Source organism: Acomys minous (assembly GCF_964271855.1).
Source record: "Acomys minous genome assembly, chromosome: 6".
In the NCBI taxonomy this organism is placed as follows: Eukaryota; Metazoa; Chordata; class Mammalia; order Rodentia; family Muridae; genus Acomys; species Acomys minous.
The window spans coordinates 98,832,219-98,849,783 of NC_140487.1; the positions used below are offsets into that span (position 1 = coordinate 98,832,219).

The window sequence follows — 17,565 nt, forward strand, 5'->3', positions numbered from 1 at the left end:
TAACTAATTATCAGAATACTCAATGAAGAATGCAGATGTGTTCATTATCCTCGCTTTCAGATGAGGAAACTTGGGGCAAAATAAAAATTAGATACTTAGCCGCCAAGTGAAGGTTCCAACTGCATAAGCAGCCAAATTTTATTTTTGTAGTTTGTTTGTTTGTTGGGATTTTTTTGTTTTGTTTTTTTTTTGTTTGTTTGTTTTGGTTTTTTGAGACAGGGTTTCTATGTGTAGTCCTGGCTGTCCTGGAGCTTTCTGTAGACCAGGCTGGCTTTGGACTCAGTGATCCGCCTACTTCTGCCTCCCAGTGTGGAGATTAAAGGAGTGCACCATGGTGCCTGGCCAGTAGCCAAAATTTAAAGCTGACAGTCTGCACCTTTATACTGTATACACAACTGCCTTCCCTAACTCAGACATGTACTTCCAAGGAATGCAGCTGCTCAGTTAGCACTGAAAAGGTCAGAAATGGCCACTAGGCCTGGCCTGGCCGGCTTCATCTGCACACAAATTATTCATCATGTCTGCAGCCACATTAAAAAAAAAGATTTAATTATGTGTATGCGCACGAAAGCGCACACTGTGAGCTCAGGTGCCCATGAAGGCCTGAAGAGGGTGTTCGATCCCCTAGAACTAGGCTTACAAGCGCTTGTGAGCCACTTAACGGATGCTGGGAACTAAATCAAGGCCCTGCTGGAGCCACAGTGCTTGCCTTTAACTGCTGAGCAAACTCTTCAGGTAAGTTTTTGCTAAGTAGAGCTAAAAGGCCTAATTGCCATGATTCCGTAGCACATTCATTCTTTCTGAGAGAAATTGTAAATTTAAAAAAAAAAACCTTTTAAGAAAGTAAAGTTAGCCAAGAGATCAGCCCTTTACTGTTGAGCATCTGCTTAGTGAACTTGTTGACCTGTTGGCCTAACCCTGTAACCCCAGTATTGGAGATGCCCATGCAAGAGCATAGCCACAAAACGAAGGGTGGCCTGGTCCACAGAGGGAACACCAGCCAGTGAAGGCTACACAGTGAGACCCCGTCTTTAAAGCAGAACAAGCTGCGCAGTGTTGACACACTCCTTTAATCCTAGCATGTGGGAGGCAGAGGCAGGTGGACCTCAGTGCACTCACAGCCGGTCTGGTGTACAGAGTGAGTTCCAGGACAGCCAAGGCTACACAAAGAGAAACCCTGTCTTGAAAAGCCTAAATAAACAAATAAAACAAAACAAAGATTTCTAGTATCAATTATTCTTTAAAAGAAACTTTCTTCCTTCCGTCTTTATATGCATAGTCCCCTGTCCCCCACCCCACCCCATGCCCTGAAGCTTGGTGGCAAAGAAGTTTTTCCCACTGAGCCATCTTACTAGCCTGTTGACTGTTGAGGTAACTTTTAAAGTTAGCATGAGTTGGGTGTATTGGTACATAGCATTAATCCCAGCATTTATGAGGCAGAGCCAGATGGCTCTCTATGTTTGAGACCAGCCTGGTCTACATAGAGTGTCCCAGGCCAGCCAGGGCTGCGGGGCTGCGGGAAGCCTGCCTGGAGAATGGGGCCAAGGCATGTCCAAACCCTGGAAATCTCATCCTGAGATTAGCATCAGTAGGGCTGCTTCCCTTGACCCCACCCCAGGTCTGCATGTCCTAGCCCTGGGTACCCGCCCCCCCCCCTGCCTCCCAAGGAGGTCATGCAGCCACATTAAACTTTCTGTCTTTTTATAAGGTCACATCCAGCCACACCTGGAATTCCTCCTTACGCAAATGAGACATCCCTCAAAAGCTCCTACCCACCCACCAAAGGTTTAAGTAGTTCTGACCTCATCCATGCTAGGCCAGCACGCTACCAACCCATCTCCTCACAGTCACCTCCCCGTGCTCCCCTTGCTCCCCGTGCTCCCATCACAGGCTCCCGTGGGAGCAGGGAAATGGAGCAGAGTCTTTGCTGTCTTTGGAAGACTTTAGCTCTTCCAGCATCCAGACTGACGGTTGTATAAAGTAGAAGCGTACTGAAACTAACTGGAGCAGTGTATGAGGGCATACGCAAGGCAGTCAGCCCAAGTCTAAGCCGACCGGGTTAAAGAATGCCCTAGGCAGCCGGGCGTGGTGGCGCACGCCTTTAATCCCAGCACTCGGGAGGCAGAGGCAGGTGGATCGCTGTGAGTTCGAGGCCAGCCTGGTCTACAAAGCGAGTCCAGGACAGCCAAGGCTACACAGAGAAACCCCGTCTCCAAAAACAAAAACAAAACAAAACAAAAAAACCAAAAAAAAAAAAAAAAAGAATGCCCTAGGCATAAATAGTACATAAATAAAAAATTCTAAGCATGACTGAGGCATTTGAGATATGATGACACCTAAACTTGGGCTAAAAATAGCTTTTTTACAAAATAATTTGTTTTTAGGTTTTGTTATTACTTTATTTTTGTTTCTATTTTCCTCACTCCTTGGTACTGAGGATTGAACCTAGGATGTGCTAGACAAGCACTCGCTCCCCTCTGAGCTGTGCCTTCAGCTCCCTGTAGGTGTGCTTGAACAGTTATCTATAATGCAAATCAGTAGTAGCTTACTCTTGTGGCTTTGATGTCTATTTATTTATTTTTACATGTAGGCTGTTTTGCCTGCAAGTATGTGTCGGAGGCCAGACAAGGGTGTCAGGTTACCCCAGGAGGTGGAATTACAGGCACTGTTGAGCAGCCTGATGTGAGTGCTGGGAACTGAACTCAGGTCTTTTGTAAAGCCGACGTGTGCTCTTAAGCACTGAGCTATCTGTCCAGCCTCTGTTTCACTGTTTAGCTGTGCAGCTGATTTTAATGGACAAAAAATGTATACCCATAAAATGTGCCCATGCAGCCGGGCTTGGTGGCGCACGCCTTTAATCCCAGCACTCAGGAGGCAAAGGCAGGCGGATCGCTGTGAGTTCGAGGCCAACCTGGACTACAAAGCAAGTCCAGGACAGCCAAGGCTACACAGAGAAACCCTGTCTCAAAAAACCAAGAGAAGAAAAAAAAAAAAACCAGAAAAAGAAAAAAAATGTGTGACAAGAAATGGAACAGTATCAGCTCTGAATAATTCTCAACACTTTATCTCATTGCTAATATTCCTTCCCTGTTTCACACTGCCCAAAAGCTGTCATCAGTGTTTTCCTTTTTTAAGCTGGTGTGTGACACACATCTATAACCCTAGCACTTGGGAGGTAGAGGCAGGAGGATTAGTAGTTCAAGGTTAGCCTCAGCTACAAGTGAGTTTGAATCTAGCCTGAGCTATATGAGATCCTGTCTCAAACAATAAAAATAAAAAGTAAAAAATTCAGATAAAATATACATGGTTCAGTGAGAGAGTACGTGTTTCATGTGTGCTTCACCCTGGGTTTAATCTCCAGAAACACACACACACACACACACACACACACAAACACACACGACAATATATAAACTTGCCATATTATTTTAAAGGCCACTTTATTATTATTATTATTATTTTTGAGACAGCCTTACTTTGTATTTCTAACTGGTCTCAAACTCACAGATATCTACCTGGCTCCACCTCTTGAATGCTGGGATTAAAGGTGTGTGCCACCACACCCAACTCAAGGCCCATTAAAAATTTTTTTCTTTTACATTTATTTATGTACTTTGTGGGTACGTGTATGTATGGTTACACATGCTAAGGCATGCATGTGGAGGTTGGAGAACAACTTGCAGCATTTAGTTTTCTACTTCCACCATGTGAATTCTGGGGATCAAACTCGGGTGTCAGGCATGGTGGCAAGTGCCTGTACCTGCCAAGCCGTTTTGCTGTCACTCAGTGGTTGCTTCTGCCAGCTTAGTGGCACTACGTACATTTACGTTTTCCTGTGACTACCGCTACCTTTTGTTTCTAGGATATTCCTGGCTTTCAAAAACTGAAAGTCTGTCCAATAAGCAGAAAGCCTGCTTTTTGTCTTTATGGCTTTGTCTGCTGCCAGGTGCCTCGTGTAGGTGGAATCATGTTCTTGGCTCTCAGAAGTTTGTGCCCTTTTGGAGCTGCTGCGTCTCCCTCATCAGTCAGGTCTTCAAGGTTTGTCTTTGCTTTAACATGAATCACAGTTTCTCTCTCTGAGCACTAGGCCATCACAGGGATGTATACTCATGTGCTGCCGTTCGCCTGCTGATGGGCATCTGGTGTTATTCTCACTTTTTGGCTGTTATGAATATGGTTATATAAATATATGTCCAATACCCTGCTTTCATTATTTTGGGTTTATACCAAAAGGAGATTTTCTGTGTTCTATAGAACTTCTATTTTTTATTTTTTGAGGAATTTCCACATTATTCATGTAGCTCTACCATTAAATTTTTAAAAGCTTTTTTTGTAACATGTCCGTTTTGTCCACATATATGACTGTGCAACATGTGTGTGCCTGGTGCCCAAGGAAGTCAGAAGAAGGCATTGGATCCCCTGGAGCTAGAGCCAAAGTTGGTTGTGAGCTGCCCTGTACCTGTCCTCTGTAAGAGCAGCAAGCAGCAAGTGCTCTTTCTTTTCTTTTCTTTTCTTTTCTTTCTTTCTTTCTTTCTTTTTATTTTTTTAATGTTTCTAGAGACAGGGTTTCTCTGTATAACAGCCCTGGCTGTCCTGGACTCGCGTTTGTAGACCAGGCTGGCCTTGAGCTCACAGCGATCCACCTGCCTCCTGAGTGCTGAGATTAAAGGTGTGCACCACTGTGCCCAGTACAGCAAATGCTCTTAACTACTGAGCCATCTCTCCAGCTCCTGGCTCTACCATTTTTTTGTTTTGTTTTGTTTTTTTTGTTTTTCAATGGTCTATCTGTCTATCAGGTTTTATTTGTAGAGGCTGATGAACTTTAATCAAAGCTACAAAAATGTGGTTTAGCAAGTATAACAGGCGCAGAGAGGAGGCTCATAGCAACAGGTACTTTCTTTAGACCCTGAAGGAGCTATTTAGTGGGAGACAGAGGACATTTAAAGCATGAGATGTCTGTACATGAATCTAGAGAGATGGCAGCAGAGTTGTAACTGAAAGTAGGGCTTGCCCTCACCTCACCCCCTGTACGTCTTAAGCCCTGAATTGAACTTTAGCTCCATGAACACAGGGAACTTGTGTTGCTAGTCCCCAGAGCAGAGAGAGGAAGGACTGTTAGACCTCAGAGATCAGCCATTGGCAGGCCACAGAATGTCGCAGGCCGCAGCTGCCCCTGCACCTGTCTTGGCCGGCTCCCACATGGTCTAGTGTTGGCTGTAGGTTGTCTGTCAGCCTACACAGGATGAGGTCATAAGTGAAGTCAGAGGACTCTGACCTCTCCGTGAGTCACAGAGTGACCTGCCTGCTCCTCACTTCCATACAGGGATACCAAGGAAAGTAAGCTAGACCACAGCCTCCTCAGCTGCATGGTGGCCTTGGAGGCAGTGGGCTGGGAGCCTGGTGCATACGTGTGGTGGCCATTCAGCTTCTGTGTGGGGAGCATAAGGTCAGACATAGCGGAGCTGCTGCTGCCCTATCCCGGCTTTCAGGGTCAGCTCAGAGGGCCATGGAACCCTTTTGTCGTTTTGTTGTTTCTTCTTCTCTTCCGCCTTATTTAATTTTTGAGACAGAGTTTCCTAATGTGATCTTGGCTGGCCTTGAATTCACAGAGATCTGCCTACCACTGCTGGGTTTAAAGGCATATCCCACCACACCTGGTTCGTTTTTGTGCTTTGAGGGAGGGTCCTGCTGTGTAGCCAGGGCTGACCTAAACTTATGGGCTTTTTCCTTCCACTTCTTAAGTGCTAGGACTACAGCTGTGCATTACGTGTCTGACCTCAGATAGCTCTTATACTCATCACGAGAACTCTTCCCACAGAGATTTTTAACTGAAAAGGCACCATCTTTTGTTGTCAGTATTTTCTTCCACTTGGCACATAGACGGCACTAAGAAGGGAAAGGCAGGTGTGTGAGACAGGCTGTCCAGCAGCTGTCTGATCTTGTGTTTGGTGCTGACAAGCTCCTAGCTGCTATCACTGTCACTGCCTAGGAATTTGGGGCTGCTGCTGTACAGGCTGTGAGGGACACTCACAGAAATGTTCTTTCTGGCCAGGTCTAGACTGTGGCCGAGCTGAGAGACTGGGCGATGCATGTGAAAGCCTTTGGGGCCTCGCGGTAAGGAAAGAGTGCTCTCTGGGTTTACTCTTGGGGCTGTCTTCAGTCTGCAGGGGTGCTGGCAGTGCTGAGTGGAGAAAAGGCCCAGTTGATCCCAGCCTCCTGACTGCTGAGAAGGCAGCACTTCAGAGAGAAATGCATCAAGGCCTCCCTGAGTCACCTCCACGGAAGGCCTGCCCAGAGCCTGAGAGGGACCAGTGCTGTGCAGAAGGCCTTGGCTGAGAAGTGGGAGGAGACTCTGGAGCGGTGGAGAGTCGGCGGCATATCGGTGACGGGTTATATGCTGGGTGCGTCAGTAGTAGCACAGGTGTTAGTGAGCTGATTGACCTGGTGGTTGTCCGGGGGAAGATCCCGTGATGCACTAGGAGGATAGGCTCTGGGCATGCGTCCCTCTGAGGCACTTCTTTGTTCTCCCCCTGCGCACACTGGATAATGCTGGACCTCAGTAGGCTCTGTTTGCAACCAACAGTAGCTGCACCAGCAGAGGGAGGGGCTGTAAGGTCAGCTTAGAGGCCATGGTGATGTCAGCTGGGACTCCAGAGCCAGCCCAGGGCCTGAGAGCGGATATGCTGTTGTGGGATGTATGCACTGCTTTAAGCTTCTAAACACAAGTGCACCAAAACTTTTGGTTTCTTTACATCCTTGTCAGCATTTATTTTCTGTACTTTTTAATCTTGTTTTTCTTTCTTGGGGTGCTAATAATCCAAACTAGGTTACCTCTCACTTGCTGGGCAAATGCCCTGCCCCTCAGTCACACTGCCAGCCTTACCTGAGACCCTAAATAAACAAACAGTAAGCTGGCCATGGTGGCATAGACCAGAAATCCCAGCACTTGGAAGGCAGGAGCAGGTGATCTCTGTGAGTTTAAGCCCAGCCTGGTCTACAGAGCAAGTTGCAGGCCAGCCAGGGTTACATAGTGAGACTCTTGTCTCAAAATTTGACTAATTGTGAGATAAAGTTTAATACGGCCAAAGCTGGCCTAGAACTGCTGATCCATCTGCCACCACACCTCCCTCCTTCACTCCTGCCACTGTGTTCTTGTGATCAAACCAGGACTTGTGCATGTTATGCAAATACTACATTCCCAACCCTATTTAAGATTTCTATATTTATATAAATATGTATAAACATATGTAGTATGGGGGTTGGTGCACAGGCGATGGCTTTCATGTGGAGGTCAGAGGACAACTAGTGGGAGACGGAAAACTGGTTCCAGGGATCAGATTCAGGTTGTTATCAGGCGTGGTGGCAAGTGCCATTCCCATGGAGCTATCCTGTTTTCCACCTCTACACACACACGCACACACACACACAGACACACACACACACACACAGAAACACACACACACACACACACACACGCACACATACTCGCACCACACAAGAGAGGAAAGAAAGGGGGGAGGGAGGTGGAGATCAGAAATAGTAGGTTAACTTCCCATGTTTGCCATCTAGCTTTAGTTTGGAGCGTGGCCAGTGTCGCAGGTCTGCCCTCCCCGTTCTTACAGTGTGCCTTTTCCTTCTCATTGGTCACACAACCAGCAGGGACCAGATGTGGAACACTGTACAGTGTGATGATATGGTCCTGTGAAATTCACGTAAGAAGCTGTCTGATGTGTGCTTATTTCATGCATTTTTTGTTTTTGTTTTTTCTTTCAGACAGGAGCTCTCCACATAGTGCAGGCTGGCCTTGAACTTGCGGTCCTTGAGCTCAGCCTCAGCCTCTCCAAGGGCTAGGATTGCAAGTGAATGCCACCGTGCTCAGCTCACCCATATCTTTATGTCCTGTCCCAATTAATTGGGTGCTATAGGAGACAAAGAGTAACAAATCACTTAAAGAGGATGATATACATTAGTAATTGTATATTTTTTTTTACTTTTTTGTTTACTTTTTAAATGACTTATAATTTATAACTATAAATACAAGCTCAATTGTCAATATTTTATATCTCCTGATATTCCTTGAATTTGTATATACTAAACACCGCATGGTAAGCCTTTCTGTTTGTGATAACATGGGCCTACTTCTGGGACTATCTTCTGTTGGAATCACACTTACATGTTTGCTTTTTCTTCCCTTGTCTTGAAAAACAAAGTTGTCCTTGAATTTGCCCTGTAGAACAGGCTGACCTGGAACTCACAAGTCTGCCTATGCTGTCTCTGCCTCCAGAATGCACCATCACACCTGGCTGTGTTTGCCTCTTTTAACTTGCCATCTTTTTATTATTTTAGTTTTTTTTAAGACTGGGTTTCTCGATGTTATCTTGGCTGTCCTGGACTCCCTTTGTAGACCAGATTGGCCTCGAACTCAAAGATCCACCTGCATCTGCCTCCCAGGTGCTGGGATTAAAGGCATGTGCCACCACGTCCAGCGAGATAAAAACACTTTACACGTCGTTGGAGCTCCGTAGAACTTGCTGTTTGTTGGCTTGGTGCTCCTTGCAGAATCAATGATTGCAGAGAGAACATTTCATCCCAAACATTTATTCTTGTTCCCAAACTAGTATTTTCAGATCTGGACTCCATCTGAGACCTTGCGTTCAGACAGAGAGCACTTGAACTTTTTAGTTGAGTTGGCAGATCAAGAGCTTTCAGGCTGGATATTGCCTGTAAGTAGGCTGTAAGTGCTGACCTGGGCAGCCATTGGACAGATAATGAGGTCACTAGTAGTGCAAGGCAGTGGTGAGGACACGTATGCTTTCTGTGCGTCTTCATAGATCGACCACTTCATAAAATTGAACCAATCTGATACGAATCCTAAAAACCTATTAGAGCTCCTTAAATCCAAGAACTACTGCACTTCTTGGAGTAGTGTTATAACCGACACAAACTGTTCCCTTCTGGAGACTGATAGTCAAATAAGTGAAGAAGCTGGTTTTAATGCTCTCGCTGAGCCTGGAGAGGTCTTTGACTCCTATGGATTCCTTCTCCCTGGCGCGGATTTACACACCTCCATAACCTTTAAGTCAGGCTAACAGCTACAGTGTGACAAGCAAGCCAGCGAAGGCTCTGTTTCCTTCTTTCTATGACTTAGCTTTTGTTGCTAAGGGATCTGCTCCCAGGCACAGGCCAGATCTGTTGCTTGGGGTCGGTCAGCCAAGTATTTGGCTGGAAGGAGAAATATACTGTCACTTCTGCTCATCAAGAGTGTTTTTGTGGAGGCTGATGACTTTCTCACATCCATTTTCTTCCTTATAGGTCTATGAAGGGCTGGACATCATCACCAACAAGGTCTCCGCCCAAGAGCAGAAGATGTGCCAGCACCACATGATCAGTTTTGTGGATCCACTAGTGACCAGCTACACCGTGGTGGACTTCAGGAACAGAGCGACTGCCCTGATATCCTTAAGGAAACAGTGCCTAGGATTGGACAGCTTCCCTCAGAACTCGTTAGAAACGCTGCCTCTTGGGCTCCACCCCAGGTCTACTGAGTTAGCATCTGCATTAGAACAAGAGGTCTGCGTGGTTCTTTTAAAGTTTATAAATTCTTATTGTGTGTGTGTGCATACATGTGGCATGTCTACATGAGGAAGTCAGAGTTAAACTTTGAGGAATCAGTTCTGTCCTTTTACCTGGTGAGGCAAGGTGTTTCTTGTCATTTCTGCTGTCCTGTGTATCCCCAGGTAGCAGACCTACAGTGATCTTCCAGATGACTCGGGCTCTCATTTCGAAGTAGGGATGCTGGGATTATAGATGTGTGCACCACATTCAGCTTTTTATTTATTTAATTTTTATTTTTATTTTATGTGGATTGATATTTTTCCTGCATGAATGTCTGTATGAGTGTTTCGGATTCCTTAGAACTGAAGTTATAGACAGTTGTGAGCTCCCATGTGGGTTCTGGGAATTGAACCTGGGTCCTCTGGAAGAAAAGCCAGTGCTCTTAACCGCTGGGCCATCTCTTCAGCCTTCCACATCTGGCTTTTTTATGTGGTCCCCTAGGGATTGAACCCAGGTCATCAGGCTTGCTGGGCAACTGCTTTTACCCATTGGACCATTTCACCAGCCTATACATGATTCCTAAGGACATTTGGAAAAAACATTTTGTGACAGGGACACTGATTTAGAAATAGGAAATCTATGTTCTGATTAAGAAATTACCTCCTTTTGATCATATTGTTTTTACTAGGTAAAACACTGCCCACACTGTTGAGCTGCAGTTCTCTGCACTGTAAAGCGGGGATGTGGTGCTGTCAATTTACCATGATAATGAAGCCACTGAAAACTTCAGGGGGATTGTTGAGTAGGAGGAGATTGGAAAAAATGGTTCTGGATAAGATTAAGACGTTTTTGAGAAAGGGGACCTATAATTTTATCTCTAGGAGGCGCTGGGGCAGGAGATGGTGCATCCGGTGCCAGTCTGGGACACATGGTTGCCATGGAAGCTTTGATTTCTTTGTATACTTAGTTGTGTTATATACATATGTTTTTGTTTTAATCCCAAGTGTTGAATTTTAGTTTGAGCTTTAGTTTGTTCGCAGCTGTTAATTGTCTCGTCCGGGGCTTGTCTTTTGCCAGCTGATAATGGCCTTCCTAGTGCAGCACACAGAGAGGCGTGGTCTAAGGGCTCTGAATATACAAATGAAAGCTAAGAGAGAGCATGGTGTGGCGTGCAGTGTTGGCGGGTGGCGTGTAGCAGTTTGAAGAGACCAGAGATGGACAATGTCACAGTTTGGAGCAGACAGATGGAGAGAAACGCTTTGGGCCACAGGTGCTTGGAGGAGATGGCTGGCTGTGTCTGCTGTTGACAAAGGTGGGTAAAGCCCAAAAGAACCCAGTTGACCCTAAACAGCCAGGAGAAATTAAGGGGCCTCCTCTCTCCTACGTAGGGTTGGGAGGCTGGAAGGGAGGTTGAGGCCTAAACACCCCAAATAAAGTAGAGTTTAAAAGAAAGAGTACTACACATGGTGAGACTATCTCAAAACTATAAAAGACAGTTTCAACAAAAAAATGAATAATATAAGGAGCCTACTTTATATTTTAAGTTTAGAATATCTTTAATATCTGAACTGCCAGCTATTAAAACAAACACTGAAAAGTTTTAACTATTGGGGATGTTGCTTGATACCAGAGCACTTGACTAGTATGAATGAGTGAGGTCCTAGGTTCAGTTCCTAATAACTGGGGGGAAAAGTCCTGAGCCATTAAGTAAAGGCCACAGTTGCAGTAACAGTTATAAAGTCCTAGTGATTTTGTAACACAGAGGCCAGTGAGATGGCTCAGTGGGTAACAGCACTTGCCATGTAAATCTGATGGCCCAAGTTTGATCGCCAGATCCCACAGTAGAAAAGGAGAAAACTGATTCTCAAAAGTACACAACACACCCCCCTACCCCCCCCACTACACATACACCACACATACACTACACATACCACACACATATACACCACACATACACTACACACACCACATACACCACACATACACCACATACCACACTACACGCACACCACACACACAAAGCAGAAAACCATTGTAACAGAATAGGAAACTCAGTGTAGATTGAAATGAATGTATATATTTACCTTATGCATTTCAGAATGGTAATGAGTGGAAGCCCTGGGTGCTGGCGCACACCTTTAATGTTAGCACCTGGGGAGGCAGAGGCAGGCGGGGCTCTGAGTTCGAAGTCAGCCTGGTCTACATAGCAAGTTCCAGGACACTCAGGGCAAAGCAAAAACAAAAAAGAAAGGACAGGACTACATCAGGACTGCAGGTGCAGGTGGAGTGCTTGCCTAGCAGGCACAAAGCCCCGCTGTGACTCCCAGCACTGTATACACTAGGCTGGTGCTCCTGTGATCCTGGCACTTGGGAAGTAGATGCAAGAGGGTCACAAGTTCAAAGACAAGCCTGCACTAGAAAGCTGTCTATAAAATAAAATAAAATAAAATGGTTGTCAAACTGGAACACATAGGCATGTGCTCAGAAGCTCAGAAGTTTTGTCTTCGGCATGGTCAACCTTTAGCACTTTAACGGGATGAACACCCAAAATGATTTTCCTCAAAGAGTGTACAAAATTTGCTTTACTCATGGTTCTTTGTAACAGTAAGAATGAATAAATTGTAGTCACATGCATTAATCAACATGGAAAAATTTTATAAACAATATAGATGTTGGGAACTACAAGATAAATATCTGTTTTGCTGCTGTTGTTACTATAAAAGTTAAAAGGCAAAACTAAGATTGATGTGCTAGTGCACACCCGTGACCCCAGCCCCTCGGAGTGGGAGGGAAGGCCATTGGCTGCACAGCAGTTGGAAGCTAGCATAACAAACAGAACATATGTGAACTTGGGGGAAATAATTATAACATAGGGCACAATTGACTAATGTTCTTAATGCATGAAGGACTCTCTTGTGAATATGAAAATACTTACAGGGCCTGGAGTGCAGTTCACATAGGAGCGAGCACAACTGGTGATAAGCATGGACAGGCTCGCCTCCTTACTAGTCATGGCATGCAAACCCAGACAGTGAGAAAGGGATTTGCCTATCAAATGGCAAATTAAAATGCAGATTATAATTTCAGGTCTGCCTGCTTTGCAGAGCTGTTGGGTCAGATTGACCCCTATCACCAAAGATGAGGTTTGCTCTTAGATGGTCAGATTGTCCCTAAAGAACTGACGCAAAGTGGTAAGGACCTGATGTTTCCAAGCACAGAAACAGCAGGGGACAACTTCATCAGATCAGCTCTAAGCTAGATTTAAAGTTTGATTAAGAGCATAAAAATCACAGTGTCAAACTGAAAGTATCTCAGAATCCCAGCACTGAGAGTCCAGTGCAGGAGAATGGAGAGGTCAAGGTTAGCCCATAATTAGGTCAGCTGGCTTGGTAGCAAGCACCATTACCTACTGAGCCATCCTGCTAGCCCTTGTCTGTTTTTTGAGATAAAGTCTGTGTAGCTCTGGCTAGTCCTGTACTTACTATGTAGCCCAGGCTGGCCACAAACTTACGGAATTCTCCGGACCCTGCGTCTCGGGTGCTGAGGTTGTTATGCCCAGTGCCAGCCCTCTCTGTGGTCCTCTGTTGGTAGCATCTTTCTTCCTGCTCTACCAGTCAGCAGGGTTCTGGTTGAGCCCCTGATCTCGTTCTGCACTGCAGGCTGCCTCACAGGAAGGAGAAATAATTAGATGATTTTCTCCATATTGAAAGTCATCTTTTTTTTTTAAACAAGCAGAGCCCTAGTCAAAGCAAGTAATTACCTGCTCAACAGAGATTCTAAAGAGTATCCCAAGAAGCAGAAATAAAAGAACAATACTTGCTGCAGTAAATTGAGTGCTCACTGGCTTTCAGGCATTACAGCAGAGGCTTTATACACACAGAAACAGTTAATGTTTCTAAACACTCGGGGATTTTGCAGGTGAGAAAACTGAAGCTCAGATAGGTTTAGTAACATGCCCTGAACATTGAAGTCTGGTGAGGTCTCGCGTGGCTGAACTATGTATGCACTGCTACTCAGTGATGACAGACTGACTCAGAACCGTGCTTTAACTTAGAAAGACAGGTCACACACACCGGTTTCACCTTGGTGAGCCTCCTTGGAAGCAGAAACACCTAGACATTTCGAGAACTAGTTACCATTGTGCATTTCTGTCTAGTTGTTTTTCTTGTTTCTGTTTTTAAATTTAAAGACTTATTTTATGTGTGTAAGCATCTTGCCTACATGTATGTCTGTGCACTAAGTGCATGCCTTGGTTCTAGTAAAGGTCAGGCAAGGGCATCGGATCCCTTAGAGCTGGAGTTACAGGTGGTTGTGAGCTGTCACGTGGGTGTTAGGATCCAAACTTGGGTCTTCTGCAAGAACAGCAAGTACTATTAACCATTGCGCTATCTCTTTAGTCCCCTCTTGGTTTTTTTGGTTTTGGTTTGTTTCAGTTTGTTTGTTTTTTTGAGGCAGGGACTCAAATATCCCAGGCTGGCCTAGAACTTCTGATCTTCCTGCTTCCTCTTCCTGAGTGCTGGGATTACAGAGATGTGCCACCAAGTCCAATTTATATGGTGCTGGGATTAAACCAAGAGTTCCCTCATGCGAGGCGATCACTCTCCTAACCCATAACCTGTGTGTCTGGTTTATGGAAGTCCCACCAGGTCTAATTGAAAATGATTCTATGAAGTTACAGGGAGCATTGAAGGCACTCCAAATAAATGTGATTGAATTTTTTTTATTAACCATTTTATTCTATGTCTTGTATTATGTGACTATTTTGGTTGCATTAAATCTGAGCACCACAAATGTGACTGATGCCTGGGGAGGGCAGAAGAAGACCTTGGGCTGGGTGTGGTGACACACACCTGTAATACCAGCAATCCAGGAGACAGAGGCAGGTGGATCTCTGTGAGTTCAAGGCTAGCCTGGTCTACAAAGGGAGTCTAGGACAGCCAAGGTTACACAAAGAAACTCTGTGTCACAAAAAAAAACCAAAAACAAAACCAACAAGGAGGAGGAGGAGGAGGAGGAGGAGGAGGAGGAGGAGGAGGAGGAGGAGGAGGAGGAGAAGAAGAAGAAGAAGAAGAAGAAGAAGAAGAAGAAGAAGAAGAAGAAGAAGAAGAAGAAGAAGAAGACGACGACATTGTTTCCCCTGGGCTGGATTTGCAGATGATTGAGAGCCACATGTGGGTGATGGGCCTTGAACCCAGCCATCTCTCCAGCCCCTCTGCTTTCCTTCCTTCTTCCTTCCTTCCTTCCTTGTTTCCTTTTTTGATATGTGTATGTGTATGATGTGTATACTTGTTAGTATGAGCACGTGCACCTGTGTATTCATGTGCACATAAGCAGAGGAGGGTGGAGCCCGAGGTATGCGTCCACGTGCTGCTGGCCTTTGTGCCTTCTTTCTCTTCTTCCCACATGAGTCAGGATTCTTTTATTGATATTAAATAACTTTCTTAATGTTTACATTGAAGATATTTTTGCTCGAGACAAAATTCCCATTGTTGTGGGAGGAACAAATTATTACATTGAGTCCCTGCTCTGGAAAGTTCTTGTGAATACCAAGGTAAGCCTAGCTCACTAGTAACTCACTAAAGAAATGAGTCCTCATTTTTTTTCATGCCAAATAATTTTAGTGGGAGGAAGGTTGACTCTAACCTGTTTCTTATAGTCAGCAGCTATAATTTTCCTACTTAATATTCTGAACAAATGCCACCTCCATACGTGAAGTGTACTCCTCCAAGCTGGCCTAAGGGTATAGGGGTTGTGTGTGGGAAAAAGGCTCTTGGATTAATTAGCATCCTTGTACGTTAGCAGTATGTCTGTCTGACTCAGCATTCCCTGGCTGTCAGCACAGTATATATGTCAGCGATGTCCAGCACTGACCTTTATTGTGGAGGTGCTGCTGTGCAGGGCAAGACTTTGCAAATGGCATTGTGCCGCCAGCTCTGGTTCACTCTTTGGTCATCCTTGGGGAGGGTGGACTGCATTCCTGGATATGTTAAAATAGATGTGGTAGCCCAGTGAAAATAAACAAGCAGGTAGCCAAGTACTTCCCTACGAGGTAAGCCACCCGTCCTCTTTGTTATTGTGTGTGGCCTTACATACTTACCACTGCGTATTGGAATTTTTGGTTTATGATCTGTCCCTCACTGTATGGTATGATCTTCAGATTCATCTCCGTTCTTTTTTCCAAGGCTTAGCCAGATGCCCAGCCCACTCATAATATCAATGTTTATTGACTCATTGGATTAAATTTATTCTAACCCTTCATATGCTAGCCCCAGGATAAGGGCACTGGGAAAGCAGTTGACCGGAAAGTAGAGCTCGAAAAGGAAGATGGTCATGAACTCCATAAACGGCTAAGCCAGGTGGACCCAGAAATGGCTGCCAAGCTCCACCCGCATGACAAACGCAAACTGGCCAGGTAAGGAAGCCTGAGCCCATTGCCTCGGAGTTCCTTTAGAGCCAGGAGGCGGTAAAGTGTTTGCCTAACCGGGGTGACAGAGGGGCTTGGTAATAGTGGAGATTTATTTGTTGTTCTAGTTCAGTGTGATTGGAGGCCCCTAGTTACTGTACAGTGCAGGTCCCTCAGTAAACAGTTGTGCCCTACTTTGTTGTTACATTTTAAAGGCATAGTACCATATTGTTTTCCCTCCGGGGCCTATGTAATCTTGCTTCATTTTCTATTTGATCTTTGCTTGTATAACAGTTTTCATATAAAATCTTTCTGGCATGCAATCCGTTTACATTGTGACTTGAGTTTCGTAATTGGTTGTGCAATGCTGGGTTGTGCCCTAGTAGCTTTCCCAGTGGGAGGTGGGGTTTATAAGCTGCCTCAATAGGTCAGTTTACCTTTGCACATGGGAACTTTGTTGTAGGGGAGCGAGGTGGTGAATGGATGCCTCACGTGCTTTCTTAGAGTGTTTTGGAGTTGAAACTTTCTGCAGTGTTGGGAGTGGCTCCAGCTTGGGCACAGGAGACCATCTGAGGAAGAGTTTACTATGTGGTAGCTACATTTATCACTTGTTATGGTAACTTTGGTGTTGGGGGCTTATAAAGCATTCCGTTCTAAAGATTTTTTTTTTAATACCAGTGTTTCTTAATACTTTTCCATTATTCTGCCATCGAAGAGCCATTTAAAAATACCTCCACCCCATTGTGCCCTGTTCCAATGAAATTTTATCTTAAAGGAGAAAGGTATTTTTCCACACAGAGGTATCCTTGGAGGGTCACGTTCTATTATAACTGTTTCTTTCCTCATTGAACATACTAGGGACATGCTATCTGTGCTCAGTAGGCATACTTTGTTTTGTTTTTCTGTTGTTGAGATGGGATCTGGCTTGGCTCAGGGTGACTTTGAACTCCCAGTCTTCCTGTGCCTGTATCAACAGTGCTTGGAATCTGGCATCTGTCACCATGCCTGACGCCACATGGCTTTTCTCAATCCAGACCTTTCCATATTTTCCCCTAAAAACTCAGGGACATTCCAGTGATCGTCAATTTATATAGTCTGTGTGCTGTACTTTGGAGCCTGTCTTTAGTTTTCTCTCCTTTCCTAATCAGATCTTTCTTTCTTTCCTTGTTTTGTTTTTCAAGACAGATTTTCTCTGTGTAGCCCTAGCTCTCCTGGACTTGCTGTGTAGACCAGGCTGGTCTCAGACTGAGAGATCTGCCTGCCTCTGCCTCCTGAGTGCTGGGATTAAAGGCCTGTGCCCCTACAGCCTGCCTCAGATCTTTATTTCTTTTCTTTGGGGGGGGGGGTTTCGAGACAGGGTCTCTCTGTGTAGCCTTGGCTATCTCAGATTCACTCTGTAGACCAGGCTGGCCTCAAACTCAGAGATCCGCCTGCCTCTGCCTCCCAAGTGCTGGGATTAAAGGTGTGCGCCACCATGCCCTGCCTAGATCTTTATTTCTTACAACATCTCTTTATGCTGCTTGAGGGCCACTAGGTTCCAAGCGAGAGCTCTAGTGTCACTCCTGTAGGGGAGAGGGGGACCATTTATCACCTCTCTTAGGCAGAAT

At 45.2% G+C, this 17,565-nt stretch overlaps 1 protein-coding gene across 2 annotated transcripts in view; it reads left to right on the plus strand.

Moving 5' to 3' along the window:
- The window catches only part of TRIT1 (tRNA isopentenyltransferase 1), a 44,272-nt gene that overhangs the window by 17,013 nt on the left and 9,694 nt on the right, over positions 1–17,565 (plus strand). For both annotated transcript variants that reach the window (XM_084786843.1, XM_084786842.1), the window contains exons 2-4: positions 9,313–9,453; positions 15,008–15,106; positions 15,822–15,967. In XM_084786843.1, coding sequence (XP_084642969.1) covers positions 9,313–9,453; positions 15,008–15,106; positions 15,822–15,967 — 386 coding nt within the window. The remainder of the gene's footprint in view (positions 1–9,312; positions 9,454–15,007; positions 15,107–15,821; positions 15,968–17,565) is intronic.